Here is a 25,547-nt window from a genome sequence, read left to right as displayed (position 1 = left end):
TTGCCTCTTAATGAATGTCATAAAAATAAAATCACAAAGTAGATACATGTGTGTGTCCTCCTCCTTTTATGCAACATAGCATTTTAAGATTTATTCATGCTATAGGCACAACTAATCATTTTTTAAAAAATTGCTGGATAGTGTTCATTTGCATAAATGTACAATAATTTTTAATCCATCCTCCTGTTGGTGAGTATTTGGGTCATTTCCAGTTTTAGGTTAGCTCCTATAATACAATTTTATATGCATTTTTGTGATCATGCTTTTTTTTTTTTTTTTACCCTGTGTAAATATCTAAAGAAAATAATGCTTTTTTTCACAGAATAGGTATGTTTTACTTTATAAGAAACTGCCAAAATTTTGACAAATTAGTGATAACATTGTACATGTTCACCAAAAATGTATGGAGGTTCCAGGTCTTCCATATCATCCCGATATTTGGTGCTGTCTTTTAAAATTGGATCTTTCAGTGGAAGTGGGTGTAGTGGATGGGGCATGTAGATGTTCGCAATCACTGAGCAATCCCACCAAAGCGTGGTCCCAGAGCAGATCTTCTATTGTGAATTCATAGTCAATCTCACTACAAATTTAATTTCCATTGTGTTTATTGGCTAATCCTATATCTTCTCTTGTAAAGTGTCTGCTACATCAAGATGGGGGGAATCACTAATTTTGTAATCTATTGTAATTTAAAAAATAAAACTAGGAAGATTTTACTAAGGAACATATATGGAGAATGTTAAGCAAACATTACCTTTGTTTGTGATCATGATACTGTGGTTATAAATGAGAGATGCATACTGAAATGTGGAGGGATTGAAGTACACTTTACTTGGGATATTCTTTAATAACGACAGCAAAGGATAAGAATTGATGAAACTTACATAGCAAAATCTTGGTAACTTGCTGAATAATTAATCTTGATAATTATTAAACCTAAGTAATAAGCATATGAGTTTATTGTACTGTCCTCTTTACTTTCATTTATCCACTTAGAAAAAATGAATTTTAGAAATTATAAACATATTGAGGGTAATATCTTATATCATAATCTTCCCTATATAGTTTATTACTATATATTATACTAGTTAATTTGCCAAAACTTTGATGAATTTAAAACTATTGGAATTTTATTACACTTGATTAAAAGGATTTTAATATTTTTGTTAGGTATCACCAAATAATGCAAGACCTTGCCAGCCATGCCATTGTGATCCAGTTGGTTCTTTAAGTGAAGTCTGTGTCAAGGATGAAAAACATGCTCCACGAGGTAAGAGCCATTGTACAGAGTTGTTGTTCAGATGAAAGAACAACTAAAAGACAAATATAATTTTATGAGAATATTTTACAGTAAATTTCACTCATGTAATTAATTTATTCTTATATCTCTCAAATTTCCCTCCAAGAAGCAGTTTTTTATTTATCTCAGTAATTAATTTTATGTTTCATTGTAATGCTTTAAAAGCAAGAGTTGAATAATTTGTTTTGCATTACATATGTACATACATATTTCTTTATCTATACATATGCATCTTCTGTTAATCAAGTCAGTGGTATAGGTCACTTTTTATGCCATCATTTATTAGACTGTTTTGTAGCTTCTTTCATTTTTATCATGAAATGACAGCATCCACTGAAGGATATATATGCTATAATGGGGAAAGATTAGGGAGATAAGATGGAAAATAAGATGTGTACATAAAAGTGTTCATAAAAAGTATTCGTCCTGATTTTATGAAGGGAAAGAGGCTGACACCAATTTGACCCAAATACTTTCTTTGAGGATTGAAGTTCATGATGAACTCCAAACATTAAGGAATCAAGTGCTATGATAACTCCTCATTGTAAACAGTTGAGGAGCCACTGGAGAGGTTAAGTAGAAAATTCATAGAATATATCTGAAGCAGTTTCTTTATATTTTTAATTCTTCTCTTCTTTGAAGGATTAAGATAGATTATGGCTATAATATAGGATTTTCCTACAAAAACTTTCAAGTTAAAGGACTGGTAATGTTTCACTGGCACAGTTTAGCTTACCTGCTTTCCTCAAAAAACTGTAGGATTATCAATTTAAGCCATATAGTTTTAAATGCTAAATGATTAAAAATATGATTATTTTAACATTCAAATAATGAATTATTAAGGTCATTTTATAGTCTCTTATCTTTTTATAGTCACAACTAACTCACATTATTTTCAGTAATATCATAACTTTCTCCCTGTTTTTAAAATGTGTATTATTGTTTAAAAGTTTAAAAAAAAAATAAAAAAGTAGAAAAATAAGTATGTAATGCAGTGGTAATTCAGCCCAGATGTTGCTATTAACTTTTTTTTGTTAACTTTGCATAATGAGATTTCCCTGATATGTATTAAAACTTTCAATGAAATTTAGTTTGAGGACCTGAACAATGCACCATTATGAGTGTACAATACATTATGTACCCATTCAACTTTCTATAGACACTAGAGGCCCCATGCACGAAATTGTGCGGGTAGGGTCCCTAGGGCCTAGCCTTCTGTGATCAGGGCCAGTCCCCAGGCCAAATGCCACTTCCGCCACCCGGCTGTTAGGCCATTGGGATTGCCAGCTAATCCCAGGCTGCTCGGGGGCTCAGGCCTGTTGGAAAGTGGGTGTTGGCAACTTCACTTCCATGGCATGTGCTGGGCTAGCCGCTGATGGAATGCACTGCCCACTCGGGTCTGACCACGTGGGCCGCTGCTGCTGGAGCTTGAGGTGCTGACGGAACGGTGGGGCGCACTTGTGACCTATCCACCCAGCATATATGGCCCCGAGTGGGCAGCACATTCCATCAGCGGCTGACCCAGTGCATGTGCATGGAAATGAAGTCACCAGCACCCACTTCCCCACAGGCCTGAGCCCCTGAGCAGCCAGGAATGTGCTGGTGATCCCAATGGCCTGACAGCCATCCTGGTCCTCCTGCCACCACTCCGATTCCCCCATTCACCGTCACTGTTACGTCAGAGTCTGCAGACTGGGGGCAGGGACCAAGAGGTCAACTGTTCAGCCTGCTAGCCAGTCCCGAGTCCCACCCCATCCCACTCTTGGGGTGGGGTGGGGGAGGGACCAAGAGATGCTCAATGCCCTTCATGGTGACATGTCATTTGGTCATCACAGTCGTCATGGACACTGGCTTTTTATATGTGTAGATTAAGACTGTTACTAATTTTTATTTATTATAACCAATGCTTTAATAAAGATCTTTGCATAAATCATTTTTTTATTATTATAAAAATTATACATAATATGCTACAAATTTAACAATATGTAAAGGAATAAAATAAGTATCAGTAGTGCCCTCTTCCACCTATTCATTTCAAATCTCATTTCCAAATTTAACCACATTGAGCCTTTTCTCTTAGTAAGTTCTTTTGGAAGAATTTATCTTCCAAACAATATCTACCTAATATTCCTAACAATATTTTTACTCACTGTTAAATATTGCCTATTGACTCTTCATCTTTAAAGACAGAGAAGTGTCATCCATACCACATCTTTTATTCACATATTTTTATTCTGTATTTGTTTTATGGAGTCGTTATTATGTTAAATATAAAGCTTAAATCTCTTTCATGATCTAGTAAATTTAGACACCATCTCTTGAGGTCATAACATGCAAGCTAAGAGAAAAACCCTCCCTATACTCTCCACTGATTTTTCTAATTCATGTGGCAATGTCTGTCAATTTCATTTGTATGTTTTCAAGCTTGCACAGTTATAATTGGTTCTAGACCAATAGTTTTTTTCTTTTAATTTAAAAATGGAAATACAATAATAGAAAATTATATTATAATTATGCACATGTTATTCAGTATAGACCTTTAAACATGTTAAATATATTTTATCTTCTGAATCTCTTAGAAACACTGTGTTATCTATATGAATATGAATCTGCAGTTTGATTTTTCTGCTCCGATTCATTGGGGCCTTGTTTTCTTTTGTGTTTCATAAGTATGTTGTGTGTGTATACTATTATGCATATTTTCTAATTTACCCATTTAGGAGCTTTGAATTTATATGAAGTTCTTTGCTATGACTTTCCAACCTGAGCAGTACCTAGAATTTGTCTTTTGATTCGTAAAACCATACTCCACATTCTAGCTTATCAGAATCAGTCAACTCCAGGAAAGATACTGACATAAGGGCTGGAATGTTATTCTTTTGCAGTTTCTAGTCTCTACCAGGGGTCTCTTTATTTCATATTTGCACAACTCTTTCTTGCTTTCCACTTATCTATCACATCTATCTATTATCTATCTATCTATCTATCTATCGTCTATCTATCATCTATCTATCTATCTATCATCTATCTATCTATCTATCTATCTATCTATCTATCTATCATCTATCTATCATCTCTCTAACTTTAATTTTTTACTGATTGTCAAGTGTTCTGAACAAAGGAGGGGGTCTTTAGACATCTAATTCATAGTATTTCCAGCAACAAAGTTTAAGCTAGATATTTGTTATTACATGGAGTACTTCTACACATAGTCCCAATGTCTGAAGACTTTAACATGAGATGCAAATGCTAATTTTTTTGTAATGACTTTATATCCTATATTGAAATAATCAGACTTCTTTTCCATTTGACCTATGAGTGTGGTAAGTTAAAATAAATGTATTAATATTAAACATATTTATAATAAAATCATCTTGGTCACCACTGAATGTTCTTTTAATGTATTTCAGGATTTAGTTTGGTTCACTTCGGTGTTGTATTTAAGATTCTCTCATCTGAATTTGATTGATAAAATGGTGTGGTTCTGACACGTGTCAGCTTTGTAAATTTAAACTGCTCTCACTTTCCTGCTCTATTTTTTATCCCTCAAATACTCATTCCCATGGATGCATGTAATCTTTTCTCAGTTGTACTATATATTGTACTTATGTTGTTACTGTTACTTTTTTTTAAGTAGCATAATTTTATAGCGAAGGTACTTTTTCATCTTGTGTTTGTTTGAAGGGTCATGAGTCAACAAGTATACATAGGTTACATATTCTTAATCTAGTGTCATCGGTCAGAGTTATGGAAATTCTTCCATGATCATTGCAGTGGTTTTTCTGTAGCTTTGATTTTGGTGGATTCTATGAGATTTTATCTTTTAAAAAATTCTTAAATATTAAAAAAAATACTTAGGAAATGCTATGTGTGCATCATAGCCAGCTTCTAATTAAACCTTATGTTCTTTGGTTTTTTTAACTGTTCTTTTTGGATGTACATCATGAATTTTATTTGTGTGTGAAAATAGACTTGCAAATGTTACTATAATTAAAAATGGAGGAGCTAAATTATATATTTCTCTTAAAAAGTTGACATGTGACCCGGCCAGCATGGCTCAATGGTTGAGCATCGACACCTATGAACCAGGAGCTCATGGTTCGATTCCAGGTCAAGGTGTATGCCTGGATTGTGGGCTCCATTGCCAGTGTGGGGTGTGCAAGGAGGCAGCTGATCAATGATTCTCTCTCATCATTGATGTTTCTATCTCTTTCTCTCCTTTCCTCTCTGAAATCAATAAAATATACCATACTTTTAAAAAATTTTAAGAAAAAAAATTGATATGTGGCTCACCTTTTCTTAGGTCTGGAACCTGGGTCCTGTCATTGCAAAGCTGGCTTTGGAGGGGAGCGATGTGATCGGTGTCTCAGGGGCTACACTGGCTTCCCGGACTGCAAACCCTGTAACTGCAGCGGTGAAGGAAGTACAAATGAGGACCCCTGTGTTGGACCCTGTAACTGCAAGGTACATTGTTTATTCCAGTAACATCCCACTGTCAAAACAGAAGGTCATGTTCCTTGGCTTCTCTGATATGTCTGCTAGCATTAAGCAAGCGTTACAAGTTCCGCAGTACATATCCACTACCTATTCTGTATGTGGCAGCCTTATAAGTGTCTTTAGATACCTGGTTCACTGCAGCAAGTCACCTGCCATTTGTCTAAAAATCCATAGATACACAGAGGACAACTCACCTTAAGAATCAGTGTCATTTTATAACAATAAAACTGGTTGCCCATCATCATTCTAGTGTAATTTCAAATGATAAAAGTAGCAACCCTTTAAAACTACAGCACACTCAGAAATCTACTCTAGCTTTGTCTCTAAGTCTGAAAATAGTGCCGTCTAGGGTTTCATTTTGAATTTTTAATCTTCTGAAGTTTGATCCCAGATAGGTCGGAAAATACCATCTTCAAACTCTTTCGTTTAATTACTAAAAATGTTAGAAGCCCTAGTGGAATTGATTAAAGGCTCAATATTTCCTCCCAAGAGTACTTTCAGAAATGCAACTTTATTTGCTGTACATGCTCAGCTAATGGTTCATCATGTTAACACCAGAGGGTGAATTACACCTGCAGTTCATACGCATAGAGGAAACAGGGACATGGACGAGTCTTAAATGACAAAACTGATTTCCCTTAGCTATAGTAATCAGTACCAAATGTTTGATTCAGGCAGTGTTAGCTAAATTAGCTGAGAGAATAAAAACGTAGCATGCCATCTTGATGTAGAATTTTTTTTTTCCTTTTATTCTACATTTTTCTTTGTTCTCAATCATTATTAATATATTTCCTTTATTAATTCAGTTGTCTTATCTAACCAGTATGTATGATATGATTATATATATGTGTGTGTGTGTGTGTGTACCACTATTAACCATAACACAATAAATAAATATTAGCTTTAATGTTAAGTGTATATTCTTGGGACAAAAAATCTAAAATATTAAGCTAAATATTACAATATAATATAGTTACATAGTAGGTATATGCTATATACCAGGGGTGATTTAGGTACTTACCTTGGACAGTAAACAAGCAGATGTCCACAATTTATGTTAAGGAATTGTCATATATTGCAACATAATACATTTTTAGATCCAGTACATTTCATTCAGATATTACCTGATATGTAAAAATTGCTCTAGTAGAACCAGACTGCAGCTGTCTGTAGGTGATGGCTTGTTAGGACACTTACCCTCTTCATCCTCTCTGTCTTTTGGAGGAATCTTATAGGCTCCTAGTAAATCTTCTCTAGTATTTACCAAAATATATCCTGTGTGTGCTTTATTCTTTTTCCAAAACTCTATGAAAATCTTGAACCTTTATCATTTGCTCAAATAAAGGACAGGCCAAGTTGAGTGTAAAAAGGAAGATAAGCTTTCCCAGGTTCTAGAAGATAGGGAATCAAAATGGAAAAACAAAAAAGAAAGAAATGTTTTTAAACACTTGCCATTTATATATACAGTGGAGATGCCTGGAATTGGCAAGGAAAGAGTAACATGAGTGAGGGAGGCAGGCCTCATTTGGCTCATTCTCTTGGGTAACTGCAGTGAGAAAGGTTAGAGCAAGAGGGCTGCAGCCATTAGCAGAGCAACGAGGGAAAGCTGCTGAGCTCCTGCCTGTGCTCTGCCTGCCTCCGTATTGCACAGAGAGTGATTACAACCCTAATAGGAAAAATGCCTCCTACAAAGACACTTGAAGCTCTACACAGATAATTAAAGCACAAAGACAAATAGCAATTAAAAAATCATAAAAGAGAAGGAAAACGAGGTAATTATGATTAGTTACATGTTTACATGTGTATACAAACATTAACCATAATATAAGAAATAGTTGCCCTTCAAGTGTATATTTTAAATTAGTTCATATAAACTAATTTTTAGAATAAAAACTTGCAGAACAAAACAGATTTTATTAAATATCTACATAATTTTAATAACCATAATTTGTACACATACAGCAAAAGAATTATATCACAATATTTGTGCATCTAATATGCTATAATTAAATGGCTATAGCCCCTTATTAACAGGAAAAATAAATATCCAAATGTTCAACAAAATACTCATATAATTAAAATACTGAAAAGACATTAAAGTAGAGTACAATGTGGTAGCTCATTCTGTTTTACAAAAACATGACTTGGCATAGGTGTCGAATGATTTTATCAAACAACATGGGTCAAAAGCTACTTAATAAGCAAAACTTCATTGAGAAGCTAAGATACTGGAGATTTAAATTGAAATAAAAGATATCCATATAAGTGTTTATCTCTAAAAATATTAAAATAAATAATTGGATTGATAAAAGTTGCCCATTTTAAATGCTGAGAAAGAGAATATATTCACCATTTTGTTTAAAGCTTAAACAACTTTTAAAAAATGTATTAAGTTATAGGTTAATACAACTGATTCTTGAATAATACAGGGGCTAGGGGCATTGAACCCCTCATGGTTGAAAATTTATGTCTAACTTTGAGTCCCCCAATATTACAGTTATCCCTTGGTATCTGTAATATATTGGTTTCAGAAACCCAGCTAATACCAAAATCTGCAGACTCAGTACAACGAAGTGATAAAATAGCAGATAAAGGAGAGAGAAATCTCTTAATGAGTAAAGTAGCATTTGGTCTGGAAGCTACAAACTCTCATTATCATTATTAGATTTTTAAGATCAATTATTTTTACATTTGTTCTTTACAAACTGAGTTGGATGGTGACAGGTTATAAAATATGATATTTGCCCTTGAAAACCTTATAATATAAGTGACAAAAAGTGATGTAAAAATGATCATCTTACTGTATATATTTACTTATTTATGTTAGTAAATGACCTCTGTTAGGCACTCTTACATCTGGAAAATTACAATTGGAGAGAATAATGCTGCAGCAGCCTACTCCCTTCATGCAACCCTTGGGATACATCTTTTTCTTTCAACCTTATGGCCTTTGTTTTATTTTTCCTTGAGAGGAAAGGAGGACTGTGTTATGAATTTGGTGTTAGACAACAAAGAATGTACTCAATGACTTCCTCCTGCCTTGTATTATTCTTATTTACCTATACTTGCACTTCCTTCTGTGCAATCCTCTGGCATCTCCTATAATGCCTTGTATTAGTAGCTCAGCTGTGATTTGATGAATGAATAATTATAGAGAATAAAAAAAAACTGTGAAGAATAATGGAAAAAACATTTACTAATAATTTGACATTGATACCAAAGGAAATTGCTCTAAGAACCTACCCATAAAGCAGAAGGTTCACCCTTGCAAATTTAAATTCTTGTATCAAGATGATTTTCCAAGAGTGAATCATGAACACAGTATGGGGATGTTTCATGGATGACAGTTGTTGATGAGTCACAGAGAAGTTTTGAAAAAGCAAGTATCCACCTGGGTATCCATAAAAAGAATTGATACCCGAGCTGCCAAAGTCATTAGCAAACTAGGTGGGAAACCTTTGTTTCTCTGAATGTGCAATTAAAATCCTGACTGCTGTGCTTGTGTGCTTGAATTGTGCCACTCTAAAACATCTCAAATATACTATCAAATTGTAATGTTATCTAGTAATCACTGTTTTAAAATTACTCTTTATGTGTTACCTGAATCAATAAAGAAATTAAAATACTCAAAAAATAAATAAAATAAAAAATAAAATAAAAATAAAACTACTACTTTTTTTCAGATACATTTTGGAAACACAATCCTAAAATAAGAAATTGCTTTGATATATATTCTCTCCAGGGAGGTTGTAAAATGAAATAGGAAGCAGAACCTGATATCAGTAATTAATTCTATAAATGTTGAGACATGTCCAGAAGCAGGGATTGAATGGGCTAAGCAGATTTTCACTTTCCTACCAGCATCAAAAGGCACTTTGACTAGGGCATAAAGACAGATATGTAAGTAGGTACTACATCCACCATATTTGCTATTTAGTTTTGGCTTAATATTTGTCTGTGGTAGAGCCTGAGGGAAAAAAAAAAAAGACCAAGCTCAAAAAAGACTCAATCGAATGAGTCTCTCAATCTGCTTAGGTGCTGCCACTCACTAAAGAAAAAATATGGTACAGACTCAGGACTGAAAAAGTAGGAATCTAGAGACTAATTGTTGTGACTTTTAGCTGACATGCTTTGCAATTGTATGTGAGGTTATAAAGTCTATAACAAATCTTATGAGTTGATGATTATTTGTGAAGAGGCGTGCAGTGAATGGGGTATGGGAAGGTAGAATAGGATTAGTTTGAGGATTTTTCACAGGATCTAAAATATTTTGGCTCAAAGGTTGTCATAATAAACAAAGCAAAACTACCACTTGTCTAACTTGTATGTATAGCTATGCACAGGCATTCTGTTATCTTTACCATGGTGTGTTGGGGTTCCCCAAGACCACACTAGTTTTCAGTGATTCACTGGAAAGACTTATAGAACTTTGAAAAGCTGTTATCTTCATGGTTTTGCTTTATTAAGTGTAAGGATACAGATTAGAATCAGCAAAGGCAAATGGTGTGTAGGAAAGAGTCCAGGAGAGGCCAAGTGCAAACTTCATTTATCCTTTCCTGGTAGAATACTGGTAGTACAAATAGTGCTTAATTTTCCCAGCAGCAATGTGTGGTTACATGTGAAGTGTTGCCAACCAAGGAAACCCACCCAACTCTGGTGTCTAGAGTTTGGGGTGTGTGTGTGTGTGTGTGTGTGTGTGTGTGTGTGTGTGTGTTTTCCGGGGGGAGGTTAGTCATATAGATAAGGAGCAGTCTTATGATTGACCCTAACTATTCAGTATCCAAACCCCCCAGAGGTCAAACTTATACAATGTGGCCAAGACCTCAGGCAATCATCATAAATCACATTGTTTGCATAAAATATCTGCTATGACCCCCTGGACCCAGGTATAAAAAGATACTCCTTTCAGGCAGTATAGTCTAGGTTACCTTCCAGGAAAAGGACAAGGAACAGTCTTTCAGTTTGGATTGTGAGAGTTTGAGCAGTTCCGCCTGCTGTATTAACCCTTTTCTGCACCATGTGGTAATGAAAGATTTCCTTGTTCCTGTGTCCTACATTTCATGGACATTTTAACTACTACCATCAACTTAAGTATCTCAAGTATAGTTCTGTTTATTTATCTCCTGCTGAATAATCTTTAATGATTTACCAATTGCTAAGGGGGAAAAAGCCAAATCCCTGGTTCACTATGTGAAGTCAGAGACCCTGGAACCGAAGTACCAAGTGAAGTTTCTATTAAATATTTTCTAGGAAATTTAATACATGTGTTATGAAAAAAAATGAATGAATCTTCTATTATTTGTATTATTTCTTGGTCCCAATATCTTTGCTAGCATGGCTCTTTCATTCTATCTCTTGCTACAGATTGAATCCGTTAACCATGTTTTAAGGTTTTGTCATAAACCCTTCTCAAGCTTTCCTAGCAGGCATTAGTCTCTTCTCTTCCGTTCTTCCCTAATTTAATTTTATTTCTGAGATGCACTTATCATGGCCCACCTTGCATTACCGTTGATTATGAGTGTACTTTTTTACCTAACTCTAGATGCTGGCTTTTAAATACAGAGACCTTGTCCCATCATTCTTTATAGTTCCTAGAATTCCTATCCTAATGTGTTACTTCAATCCATTAGATGCAATTGAATGTTGCAATTATTTAATCATAATTTTTTCAAGCTCATATTGCCAGGCTAAAATGAGGCTAAGGAAAATGAAACTACTGTCCAAAAATGTCTTGTTGTTGAACTCAGTCTGAATTTCAGAAAAGATGGCATTAAAGCTTTCAAATTAGAGTAAATGAAAGGTACATTAGACCAAAAACACAAGAACACAGTGTACAAAACAGCTGTACTGTGTCCTCAACGGGCTAAGCTAAATTAGAATTATAAATATGTTTCATCTTTCCTGCCTGTGTACTCTTCTGAAGATGCTTTCAACTTCAGGGCTTTGGGGATTTACTTGTCACCACAGGTCTGAAATTAGTTTGATTAGTTTTGCTGACACATATTATCTCAAAGTATCTGAAATCTACCTAATAAGGAAGAACTAGCAAGAATTTCAATGACAATAAATGAATTTGTGCACATATCAGGATGCCAAAGTTTGACATGTAAAACAGGTCTGGAGACACCCTTTGTTTAGGCTCCAGTGGATCATAGAAATTAAAGAGTCCAAAAGTTAATTTCAAATAAATTATTCTCTCGGATATAAGGAGAACCTCTTTATTTGCTTATTTTTGTATATTTATTTCTTTTTTCATGTTATTCTTGCCTCTTTTATTTTTTGTCTTATATTATCAGACTTTATCATCCCTATCTTCTGCCCAATATTGGTTTATTATCAAATATTTTTATTAAACATCCACTATGTGCATAACATATTACTATGCATAAAAAAATACAACCACTAAAAGATTAATTTAAACTTAATAAACATTTATAAGCTGGTGTTCAATATTCTACCAGGAGCACTGCCATTTCCTGGTACTCAGAGATAAATAAGGTTTCTACCTCTGGATAGATTATGGTATACTAGAGGCCCAGTGCATGAAATCTGTGTACTCAGGGGGGATCCCTCAACCCAGCCTGTGCCCTCACACAGTCCAGGAGCTCTCAGGGGATGTCTGACTGCCAGCTGCAGGTCTAAACCAGCAGTTGGATATCCTTAGCACTGCCACAGAGGCAAGAGAGGGTCCTGCCACTGCTGCTGTACTCACCAGCTGTGATGAGCCCAGCTTCGGACTGAGTGGTGCTCTCCTTTGGGATTTGGCTGAAACCTGCTCTCTGAAACCCCCGGAGCAGTCCCAGATTGCGAGGGGATGCAGGCCAGACCAAGGGACCCACCGGTGCATGCTCGGGGCCCGGGAGAAACGTGGGAGGTTGGCCAGCCAGAGAGGAACCATGGGAGGGCTTCAGGGTATGTCCAGCCCATCTCACTCAGTTCCAATCGGCTGGACCTCAGCAGCAAGCTAACCTACTGGTTGTAGTGTCTGCACCCTGGTGGTTAGTGCACATCATAGCAACTGGTTGACAGGTCAACTGTCTGCCAACTGTCATAGCAGCCTTAGCATATCATTAGCATAGTATGCTTTGATTGGTTGACGGCTGACCAGTGGACCACACACTTAGCATACTAGACTTGTATTATATAGGACAGCTGGAGAGAGTGATCTGAGAAGAAATAGCTATGCTTTTCCTGTGGTTCTAATAGAGCAGTCTATAAAGGACTAGGAAAACAGTTGAGTGAGAAGTTCTCTAAGGAAAAGGAAAGTTTCTGAATTGAGGTAATAAGGGAATTCAGCAAAGAGGAAAAATGTGGAGCAAATGCATGTATAAGGGATATTAAGAATCTGTTTCTTGGAAAGCAAGGAACTTTCATTTAGAAGTTATTAATCAAGTTTAACCACTCTTTAAATTGAAAGATTGCATCATTCCCAGTCTTTCATCTCATAGCTTTCCCTAGGCTGAGTTCACACTATAGGCCCACCTATACACAGATAATTTCTCAGTATACTGGGACTAGGATTAGCGAAACCATTTGGGAGAGCAGTCACCAAATGAGAATTATTTTTTCCCAAATATCACCATATGATTAAGTGACTATCTACCATTGTATTAAAGAAAACACTGTGAAAATTAAGTAGGGAAAACTTTCCTCCTTTTCTATTTTGTCTCACCAGGGTAATACTATGACTATTTGCCTGAATTTCTCTACCTGTCTTGTTCTTATGTTTCTTTAAATATATGTACTTCTAGTATATAATGTGAAAAGCATTTTATCACCTGTAAAATATCAATGTTGTGTTATACATTCTTGTATTATTTTAATACCTTTAATTTTTGTCACATATCATGTGTTCTAAGACAAAGTAGTTAACAATGGACAATAAAGAACCAAATGGATTTTAGTTAGTTTAATTGCTGTATTTATCATAGTATTATATTTACTGCATGTTCATGACATTCAGGAAGATAAAATTGTAACTTTTACTACAGCAGATTAGTGTCCAAAATTCTCTCCCATCTGTGCGATTAGAAAGGATATAGTTTACTAAGGAGCTTTCAAGCAGATTTTTAAAAATATCATTATATTGATATTTTAAAGGTTTTTGAGTGGTAAAATGAAGGATATACAGCTTATATTTTTCTTAAAGAGAGAGACAGTTCTTAAACTTAAAGGGCACCTCTATTTCTAACACACCTTTCTATTTATAGGAGAATGTTGAAGGAGGAGACTGCAGCCGCTGCAAATCTGGCTTCTTCAATTTGCAAGAGAAAAATAAAAAAGGATGTGATGAGTGCTTCTGCTCAGGGGTTTCCGACAGATGTCAGAGTTCCTACTGGACCTACGGCAACGTAAGCAGCAGCCTTTCCATTCTGTATGCTGTTCCACGGGCCTTCTTGATATTGTTGTTGTTCTTTTTGTATGAAATTATTATTTTTTTCTTACCGCGAGCTTCTACTTAAAGTTATTATACAGAAGCGATGTGATTTTCTTTCAATGCTATATGCGTTTTTTATCAAATCCTTTAACTTTTTTTTTTTTTTGTAATAGTGTATAGATGCGAACTTCTTAGAATAAATAAACACTAGCCTTTCCAGTGTCCATGATTAATATGTGAAGCAGTAATGAAATTAATGCTGTTCTAGCCCAAGGGACCATGATTCAAGAGAGAAAGCATCCGATTGGGAAATGAAAAATTATATTGTTCATTCACCAATATTTTCGATAAGTTATATGTTGCTTTATTACTTCTTTATAAAATGCATATTACCCACCAACCTTTAGCTACTCTTTGATGCTGCATGGGCCCTTTCATTGTTAAAAGGGGGCCACTAAATTTGAACAATACATTTATTCTTAGTCAATTTTTAGAAACGTTAAATTATTGCCTCCGTAGTAGTCGCTGGAATTTTCTTCCTCTACTATAAATGTAAACATGTTTGCCATCCTTCCTCCAGTGCCTCCCTTACTCCCCACTGCCTTTTCCACTCTGATTTGTCTCCTTATAGAAGAGGAATGAAAGGAAAATCGGGGCCTTCATGGATTTCAAATAGCCTGAATAGCCACTTTTGACTACAGAAAGCAGGAAACAGGCTAGAGAAAGAGAGGCCAAGAGGGGAATGAGAAACTATGCCAGTCATCCAGGGCTGGGTATGCTAAAGAGGTTGGGGTCTTATACTTAGAGAGTCATGAAGGATTTTAGCAGAAGTGTGATGAGAGTTGTGTTTTACCAACATCACTGTTTCAATAAACTATCTTCTTTCCTTTCAACTTTAATCAGCTAACTAATCCTCAATATAATTGTTGTTTATTTTTCTCTGCCTATATTGCTTTTAAGTCAAGTCTGAAATATCACGAGCAGTTTCTGATTATTCTGTCGTGTCTAAAATTGGACCTATACATACTTTATCAAATGCATTGCCTCTGGAGCTGAATACATAGAACCAACAGCACATGGAAATCTAGTCTAACTTCCTCCTTTTGATTCTAGTACTCTTGCCCCCCACTCTTAACAGCTCCATTAACATATCAAAATTGAATAGTTAGCAGGGGAGGCTCTCAGCCTGGGTCTTCAGAAACCAGGTCCAGGGATATTTTCAGTTCAGTGAGTCATCTAGGGAGAACTTCCTCTGAATCTCACTGAGCTGTCACAGAATTTCTGGAGGGTGGTGTTGGAAAGGGAAGAAAAGAAAGTAATATATATCTTATTGTCTAGCTACCCAGTAAGTTTTTACCTGGTCTCTCTCTCTCTTTTGACCAGCGCAGTCCCAGCAATCCCCAGCTCTGGGAGATACAGAATCAAATGACTTCTACATAAAGAAATTAAAAAATATATTTCATCTGCAATAACCATTACCATTCTGCTGTTTATCACCCCCAATACCAAGCTGCTCACACAGGTCTAGTGCTCCCCTGGTAGCTGTAAACCTCAGTAGCCAGTGTTTTATCCTAACCTGACAGTTTAAATTACAATTTCAACTGTATGCCCACCCCTGCCTGGAGTATAAAGTTGGAAAAGCAAATAAATCATCATGGGTTCCCTAAGTCCTTCTTTAAGACTTCTTCCTTTTCTGGGACAAGGAGCTAAGCCCTGGGTTCCTGAAGTACTTCAGATGCCCTGGGAAGGAGTAGGTACAATATTCTGAGCTGTGGCCATAGCAACAGGCTAAGCTGGTGGATTAAAATGTTTTTAAGTCTCAGTGTTGAACTTTAAATAAATAGGAAGAGAGGAAACATTGAATGAAAAACCCTCTTTCAGACACTTGCAAATTTTATTCTTCTTCAGCTTTACAAACGTGAAGGCAACACCTTTTAAAATAATTTATTCCATAAACAATAGGAAATTACTAGTAGAGTGAAAAATATAAAATTCAAAGTCAGATTAGTTGATGTTAATATAACATTATAACCATTGTATAATTTTGAATGAATTTCTATTTTTAAGAAAAGTATTTGGAATCATGATTTTTTTAAAATGAGCTTTGAACCAATGAAAACAGATTTTCGTGTAATAAGTATCATCCAAACTCCTAGAAACATAAAGAAAAAAAATAGGAATCTATGAGTACATATGATAAGTTTAGTAATATTGAAAACTCTCATATTTTTGTAAACTTGTGTAATTTCTAGTGGTTTTTTGCTGTTGTTGTTGTTGTTGTTGTTTTTATTTCCAAATACATGGACTTTAAGACTTAAGGAATAAAAAAGAGAACAGAAGTGGGTGGATTTTATTCTCCCTACATAATGATGGTTGTGTGCTTTTGTTTAAGATAAAAGACATGAGTGGCTGGTATCTGACCGACATCTCTGGCCACGTTCGAGTGGCTCCCCAGCAGGACCTGCAGCCACCTCATCATATCAGCATCAGCAGCGGGGAGGCCCACCGCGCCCTGGCCCAGGACTACTTCTGGAGCGCACCGGCTCCGTATCTAGGAAACAAGGTAAGTCCATATGCTGCTTGCTTCTCGCCACTTTGCTTTAACAGATCAATAAAGGAATGGGCTTTATTTAGTATTTGTTTAAAGAATGATAAGCATATCAAACATATGCCGTATCAGATTGCCTGAAACAACTACGGTAAATCAGCTTGAATTTGACATTTTTCCCATGTTCCATGGGCCATGGCATACCCGGTTCACAAATGCACATAGCTGACCATATATATATATATATATATATATATATATATATATATATATATATATATATATATTTAATCAGCAAATAAATTAATGAAGGTTTGAAATATGTCTGCAAAACAAAATTGTAGACATCGGAAGAAACCGTGTTGGGTTTACTTGAAATAGATGTTTTTTCATGAGTTGTCTATGGTGGAATACTTACTGAAGTTTTCCTCATCTGTTTCTACTTCATTTCAAAACTGACATTCAAGAGAGCTCCTTTTTCTATCTGGTATGAATGTTAATTGGAAATGAAATTTATTACCTAACTAATGTAATGCTTGCCATGAAGCTTATGTAAACAGCATATTTCCCGGAGCTCAGACAGAGCGCTGAACTATAAGAAGTGCCAGATTGAAAGCACATGTGTGTTTTTAAAGCCCACTCACACACGAAGACAAACATACACAGATAAACAAATCTAGGAGCCTCAGAAGGGCGCCGCTGTTTTTTGTGTTTTGTTTTTTCCTCCCAGATGTGGATGAACGCCAGCTAGACAGGTGCCTTGGTTTTTATCATTTTATTTTGCACAAAAACTTGTTGCCAACAAATTTTAGTACACTGATTCCACATGTGAATACTTGCTGGTTCTGTGAAAGTTAATACCTTGTCATCTGATATTAAAATTAACCTGATCAGATCTCTTAGCAAATTGATGCTACTTAAGCCTAGTTTTTCCCTATAAGAACATAGTGTCACTTTTGAAGGCATCTTCACTGGTTCAACAAGTAAAAAATATATTTATAGTTAGTGGTTCTCTCACTACGGCATGTGAGTATTGGGATAGAAAAATTTAATAGCAGTTTAGATGTTCCTTTGTGAATGGGAATTAGTGGTTTTCACAGATTGAAGAAATTTTAACTCATGGCCAGTTTTCTTAATTTTAACAGGCTTCAAAATGCTACTATGAAAATTGTATAAATGATTCAAGTGTTTTCAGTGAATATGTATTTTAAAAGAGACAGTATATGTTGCACAAAATTATACAGCTGCAATAAAAATCTAATTAAACATTTATTTACAAGGCCCATTACAATAAGAAGTCATTCTATCCCATTCTACTTAGGAACCTCCTGTGTTCCCAATAAGAATAGAATAGCACATGAAATGTGAATGCCTACAGCTTAAATTCGCCAAAAATAAACTGTCAGGTGTTTTGTTGTGTTTTCTTTTCTTTCTTTTTCTTTTTCCTTTCTTCCTGCTTTGAGGAGTTTAGAAAAGAGCTTTGGGTCAATATTGGATGGGTTTCAGGGGCCTTATTTTTCTTGCTATAGTGAAGTTTATTTTAGGTTGGCTTATAATAGAATACTCTTTACCATATTTTTGATAATTTCTTCCTTGGTCATATGCTTTTTCTTTCTCTTGGCTGAAAATCAAACTGACAGAAGGAAAGCAAGCAAATAGGATATTAAATCGCATCAGAGCAAAGAATTTGGACATCCTGTTCATAGCTGTTGGTTCCCAAAGATAACTTTCCTTATCCTGGCTGAACTGTTGCTTATAACCACCCACAATGAAGCACTTCATGCTCCCCCGCAGACCATTTTCACATCAAGAAGCTGCGCTCGCCTGTGCTTCGATTTCCATTCAATGAACAAAATAATGGCAACAGGGTGTGCAAATTGTTTGAATATGGAAGGCATTTTTTAAATGTAATGTGGAAGCCCTCGGTGGTTTCCTGTCAGATATCTCAGTATGAATGAAACAATTTGCCTTAATAACTGAACCATATAAATTTTTGATACTACCAATAATACTGCAAGCTCTCACAAATTACCACAGTACATCTTAACTGTCATGTCGGATCACGTAAATTATAGTCGTGATGACACGCTTAGCTTGGCTGATTTAATATCTTGCTAAGGAAATGGAAAATTGTAGGGACTTGTTTGTAAATTCAATAAAGCCGCTTTTCTAAATAGTTGAGGCTAAATTCTTTACCAGTAATTGCTGTTCGAATCAGAGCCTTTGTCAGAATCTGACAGAAATAGTCTATCAAGGAGCTCGTGCATCTGCTTAGATGCTGAAATTCATTTGCATCCATGACCAAGAGGCTGTGGGTACATAATTCCTCCTCCGCCTTTTTAGTGTTAATTCCTAAGTCAGAAAAATATTTATGAGATGCTATTAGCATTTCTTAAATATTTATATAACCAGTTTTCAAACATTTTTTTTTTAAGTCAGTCCCTTGGTCATAAGGCTCCTTATGACAGAAAGGGGCCATATTGTGCTGTGCATGTTCTATTGTAATGAAGATGCCACCAGCCATCCTTCCTTTTTAAAGGAACCTAACCAAAAATAATAAACCTCTCTGACATGGGATACACTTTGCTAGCACAGAGGTCCGTCTTATTGTAATAAAACTCAAGAACAGTAGGCAGTTTATCAAAAGAACATTTTTTTTGTCCTAAGAAACATTTTTATTGACTGCAGTTATCTTTGGAGTAATGAGGATTCCCTAAGTGAATATGTGTGTGCGTGGATAATAGATGAGACCTAGCAAAACTTACCAAAGTTTTATACTACCCCTTTAAAAACTTTACATGATCTTAGCTATGAGTTAATTCCCCAGTGGCAATCTTGAAACAATGTGTGTTTTCTTCTCCCATGTGAGTGAATCTTTAGCACCATTGGCCCAATCAAGGGCTGATTTTCTCCCCTCATCCTAGATAGTCGAAGAGAAAAGAGTCAGGTACCCACAGGGCTGTACTGGGCAGCACTTCCTTTTCAAAATGCTTGGCAAATGTCAGTGCTTGGCTTTAGGAAATTGGTTTAAGCATGGAACTGGGCTGGGATGGAAGGAGCTGGAGGACAGTCCTGCTGGTTTGCTACAGGCTTCCGCTATTCAGACTCAGTTTGGTACTTTGGAGTTGGGATAATTTACTGCTTTAGTAAACCAAGTGCAATTGAAACATTATAATAATCGCTTAGGTTACCCTAGTGGTCTGAAATAGCGCAGCTTCCAGAAGCAATTCTCAGCCCGTCTGTAAAGCTCCCAGAGAATCTGGCATGGCCTGTCTGCTGTTCCTGTCTCACCATTAAGGCTGGAAATGCTGTCTCTGGGCATCATTAAATTCATCCTGTGTGATTTGTTCTTTATGAAACAATGCTTTTTCCCAAAAACATTGGGTTGTCTTCTCCTGTTTCCAGTGTAAAGAAGCGTTTAAAGTATGCCATGTGGTTGCCAAGTGTACCTATAGCCTAGCTTAAAATGCACATTAGGCGTCTGCTCACAAAACAGCATCTGGCTCCTGAAAGTAATCTTGGTTGTGCTTGCTTGACTTTCCGTTCTACGTCTCAGATCTCAAATGAAAGCTGTGGACTTGAAGGAGACTGATGTTTGAGGTTTTATGGGACAAGGTAGTTCTTATCACATAAAAGGAGCATAAACATACTTTGTGATTGGTGCTGCTTACTTAACAACAACAAAAATGGTTTTAATAATGTTGCTCAGGAAGGATTCTTGAGATGGGATTTTTGTGGAAGCTGTAAGACGATTTCAATCTTGGCTTAAAAAAATAAATAAATAAACAGCTGGCCCCGCCAATGTGGCTCCGTGGTTGAGTGTGGACCTATGAACCAGGATGTCCAGGTTCGATTCCTGGTCAGGGCACATGCCCGGGTGGCTGGCTCTATCCCCAGTAGGGGGCATGCAGAAGGCAGCTGGTTGATAATTCTCATCATTAATGTTCTGTCTCTCATCTTTCATCTCTCTCACATCTCTCCCTCTCCCACCCTCTCTGAAATAAATAAAAATATATTTTAAAAATAAATAAATAAATAAATAATCCACTAGAAAGCATGATCCACTCTCCTTTAAGCAGTAGAATTTGTACTTATGACTTGTTTCTTTTACATTCCTCGAAATAATACAAAAGTAGAAGTCAAAGCCTCTCTTTCATCTTTAACTTCTGCCAGTTTAAGACTTGGATTAATTAAAGTGTCATGTCTGCAGAGAATGGCATGAAAGTAAATGGCCATAAAAGTAAATAGAAAAAATAAACTAAATGAATTTCTATTCCGTGAATCAGATCTCATCAAGAATGATTTGGTAATGGAGTAAAACCAAGAAAAAGATCTGTCATCTACAACAATCCAAATGATTTGTTTAGAGTAAATGAGAAAATATACTTATTAAAAATAAGCAAAATACCCAAGAACCCATTTATTGACAGTAGATTTGAACTGCATGTCAGAGCAAATCCTGTTACTATTTAATTAATTACAACAAAATCCAGCACCCAAAAATGTAAAAAGCATCACTTTGGGCTTCAAATAAAAAGTTGCAAGGCATGTAAACAAGCAGGGGCATAAGAACCATAGCCAGGAAAATAAATTAATCAAGTAAAACAGATAAGAAACTCAGCCAAAGTACATCAAAATCAAATTATTTAAAATAAAGGAAGAAAAAAAGAAAGAAAACAAGTAGTGGTAGAGATAAAGAGAAAACCCTAAAAGCATCAGAGAAAAAAGAGGCATAACGTGTACTGAAGAAGAAAGAAGATTCTTGTCAAACGTGATGCAAGTCCAAATATAGTACAGAGATATTTTAAAATATGTTTAAGCTGGGAAAAAGAAAACAGCAACACCCAGAAAAATACTATCAGTCTAGAATTCTTTACTAGGCCAAAATGTCTTTGAAAAATGAAGGCAAAACAAATAGTTTTTAGTTTAGAGAAATAAATACTGAGATACTTTTTCATCAGCACATCTACACTAGAAGAAATGTAGAAAGCTTTTTCAGTTAAGGGAATAAGGTACTAGATAGAAATTTGTTCCTAAAAAAGAGAAACAAAAAGAAATTAAGAGAATAAAAAATGCTAAATAATAATGTTTTCTCTACTGATTGCCACCTAACACAGGACTTCAGACTGATCACATCTTTGGGTCTAGGATTTAACACAGTAATTATTGAATGAGTAACAAAACAGCCAAGCTTCAAATAGCATGCAAGGTTCTTTGTATTAATTTTTCTTTGAAATTGTAAAAAGGAAGACTATGCCATAACAAGAGGATTAAAAGCCCTTCTTTCTATAACCTCTATTCCTTACCTCAAAACTGAAGAAAGCGAAACCAGCACCAACGTAAAAGAGTTCCAAACAAGTCTTAATGTAAAACTTTTTTTTCTGTATTCTTTTCAGTAACAGTTTATAGTCATGTTCCATGTGCAGATCACCTTAGGGAACCCATGTATTGCTGGTTCTCGTGCACTAGCCAAAGTCCTTGTTGAGACAAACCCCCAATATCTAGGCCTCTGTCTCTTGCAATAGGTCAGAATCAGTACCTATCGTAGCCAGAGCATTCTTTGTGTGCTGGTGTTAGTTTGTTTGTTTTTAAGTTGTTAATAGTGGGAAAAGAACGAGGTGGTAGGAAAGAATGGGACACAGGTAGGGATGGGGATAATAGGGCCTGAAGACAGACAAAAGACAGCCAGCTATAGCCAAGCAAGAAGCCTGGCACACACCCTTCCCTCACAGCCCTCAGAGGGGACCAGTCCTTGGATACCTTGATCATGGACTAGCAAACTAATACATTATCTCCTTTAGAATTGATTGAATGTCATTGTTTATGCAAGGGGAGGCCCTGGTCATTTATTTTTGCTGTTTTGGTCCTTATGTCTTTTACAGATCTGATTTAAATGCTGAATTGCTAGCTTATTGGTTTTGTGATCTTGGACACATTCCATAATTTTGTTGAGTGTTACTTTCCTTATCAGCAAAATGAGAATTCTAGCATTCCCCCCAGAATGTTTAGAATTCTCCAAATGCCCTTAGCACACAGACGCTGTTCAATAAATGCCTATTGCGTTGTGAATTTCTCTAGTTGTGTGCTGCGATAATTTATATTGTAGATAGTCTCATGTCATTAAAAGATATTTATCAAAGAACACATTGGCCCCTGCCTATTTTTATTGCTATCTGACAGAGCAACTGGACAATCACAGAGAGTTAATTTTAGCAAGTAACTAGAGTAAATGACTCAAATAGTAGCTTTGCAGAAATGTAAAAAAAATTAAATCAGTTAGCCAGTTTTTGAGAAACCTGCAGAGTGTTTTGCACTTTATCTTGCAGCTGCTTCATGTCTTTCCAAGCAAATGATGTGATAAGTATTTCACTATTCCTGCTTCACTGAAGACCTGGTATCTAAAGGAATTTGAGATTTCTGCCCTTCAGTAACTCATTAGAGAAGTCAACATCATAAGCATAATAAACATAAGCAATACCCTGCAGCTATCATGTAGCAAGTTAAAAATAAGGTCATGAAGGGGGAGACCAACCTAATATGACTGGTGTCCTTATAAAAAGTGCAAATTTGGAGACTATGTTAGGAAGAATGCCTTGTTTTTATGAAGAAGGCCGTCTACAAGCCAAGGAGAGACTAAAGCGAATCCTTTTCTCACAGCCCTCCTAAGGAACCACCACTGCCAACACTTCGGTTTCACACTTGTAGCCTCTAGAACTGTGGGACAATGACATTCTGTTGCTTATGACACTCAGTTTGTGGTACTTTGTTTTGGCAGCCCTAGAAAACAAATATAAATAATAAACTATCAATTCTTTTTAAAATCCCATATGTCTAGTTGTTGTTATAATCAATAGCAAATGAAAGGCTAATCTCTCTAGTACCTAAAGAGGTTATTGAAATTGATGAGATAAAGGCCAACTGTCCAACAGAAAAATGGACAACACTTATGAATGAGCCCTTCACAGAAAGGCTCTTTAAGAAAATACAATGGTTCTTCAATATATGAAATTATGTTCGATCTCTTTCTTAATATGATAACACCAAGAAATCATTTGTAATCTATCTTAGGAAAGTCAACAAAATGGATAGCATACCATTACTAAGACTTTAAAAAGACCAAGATGCTTACATGTTAATAGTGGGGATATACTTTGATGCAATCCAAGAAAATCAATTTAGAAATCAAAGTTACAAATACACATCTGATTACATATTTCTCTTCTGGGAACTTATCCTACAGGTACAAATAAATATGTAAAATGCAAAGTTATTCATTCATAAATGTTTGTGATAGCTGCAAAAATGTCTATCATTGAGAGACTGAGTTTGGGGTATATACATGCAATCTAACTCTATAAAACTATAAATCAATAAGAAACATTCTTGGTATACAAATATGGAATAATCCAAGGTATATGATTAACCTAACCTAGAAGCATCTGTGTAAAAGATAGTGAAGAAAAATAACATAAATTTGTAGTTAATAGGTTATTTAGCTATTTAGAGTAACAGCTAACATTTGAATTGTGAGTTTGCTTCAGAGACTATCTACTAGTTCTCTCAAGAACGGAATATTATCAACTTTGTAGAATAAGATATTTTAACTAGAACAGTCTTTATTTTTATTTTAATATATTATAAGCTATTACAAACTTTCATTTTCTAGACTTCATTGTAAAAATCATTGCTTCATGTGATGTAATTGAGTAATTATGTGATTACTCAATAATTAGTAAGTGCTCCAATCTTACAAGCTAAAAATTGGTTGGCATGCATAACTTATCACAAGGATACAAATAATACTCTTCCCTGATAGTTTCAGGAAGTTTTATTATTGTCAACAGATCCTGTTGGGGAAGCATAAAGTTTAAATGTTTATTCCTGAGGTCTTCTCATCACTTCCAACAGGAGCATTTGAGTCAAAGCAAATGGTCTCTCACCTTATTTTTTTCTGAAACTCTCCTTCTATTACCTGGATCTAATATCTGACATTTGCCACATGGAAGAAGGAACTATGTGATAAGGCCTCAATCAAAAATGTGATGAATTATTAAACAGATAGTTTGTTGGGTGATTGAAAATTACCTGCAAAAGAGTGCTTATCTCCTTGAGGCATGTCAAAAGCTAATGGAATTGAGCCAATTAGACTGACTGTCTCTTCAATGAGTTGTGACCTCTCGATGGTAATAGCTTATTATGAAGATAAATGAACCCATCTCTCCAACTGAAGCCTAAGTACACACTTCAGCAGTTTCCTTGAATCATGAGGCCATTACCTCTCAACTCCGGATCGACAGCAGTGACAGCCATGAGAGCAGAGAGCATGCATGACTAGACACAGATGATTGTTTTACTCAGATGAATATATTTACAGCTATTTCCAAAGAAGCAAGACCTCCTCATGCATTGTGTGCTCAAACCCAAAATACTCACCATGTGACATCTCACTCCTTCCTGGCTACATAAATCTGAGATAACTCCGCCCCCCCTTCCCCTCACCTCCCAACTGTGAATTTGTCATTCTTGTTGGTCTCCTGATTGAGTAAAATTTAAGAATAAAAAATATTTTCTTACGTTGAATTTGTAATATATAAACAAGTGCATCTTTTAATGAATTAATTTAATCCTGTTAAACTCCAGAGGATTGGGGGAGACACTCAGATACTTCCTTTTATTTATAGAGAACTTTTGTAAAGATTATTGTTTTAAGAATCACACAAGTGCTTTAGTTTTTGATTTTTTTTGTCTTAAGGAAATGTCAAAATTATTTATCTAAGTACTTACTGAAGTTTGATATCAACTTTCCTATTCTGCTATAGTGGTAC

General features: G+C 35.6%; 1 protein-coding gene across 2 annotated transcripts in view; it reads left to right on the top strand.

Annotated features, from left to right (window-relative positions):
- Positions 1–25,547, top strand: part of LAMA2 (laminin subunit alpha 2) — a 447,053-nt gene that overhangs the window by 174,473 nt on the left and 247,033 nt on the right. For both annotated transcript variants that reach the window (XM_084889596.1, XM_084889597.1), the window contains exons 9-12: positions 1,171–1,270; positions 5,604–5,764; positions 14,008–14,148; positions 16,567–16,737. In XM_084889596.1, coding sequence (XP_084745722.1) covers positions 1,171–1,270; positions 5,604–5,764; positions 14,008–14,148; positions 16,567–16,737 — 573 coding nt within the window. The remainder of the gene's footprint in view (positions 1–1,170; positions 1,271–5,603; positions 5,765–14,007; positions 14,149–16,566; positions 16,738–25,547) is intronic.

The sequence above is a fragment of the Pipistrellus hanaki genome (assembly GCF_964339955.1).
Source record: "Pipistrellus hanaki genome assembly, chromosome: 7".
Classification (NCBI taxonomy): Eukaryota; Metazoa; Chordata; class Mammalia; order Chiroptera; family Vespertilionidae; genus Pipistrellus; species Pipistrellus hanaki.
Note: the sequence above shows the minus strand (reverse complement) of the source record. Positions and strands in the feature narration are given on the sequence as shown.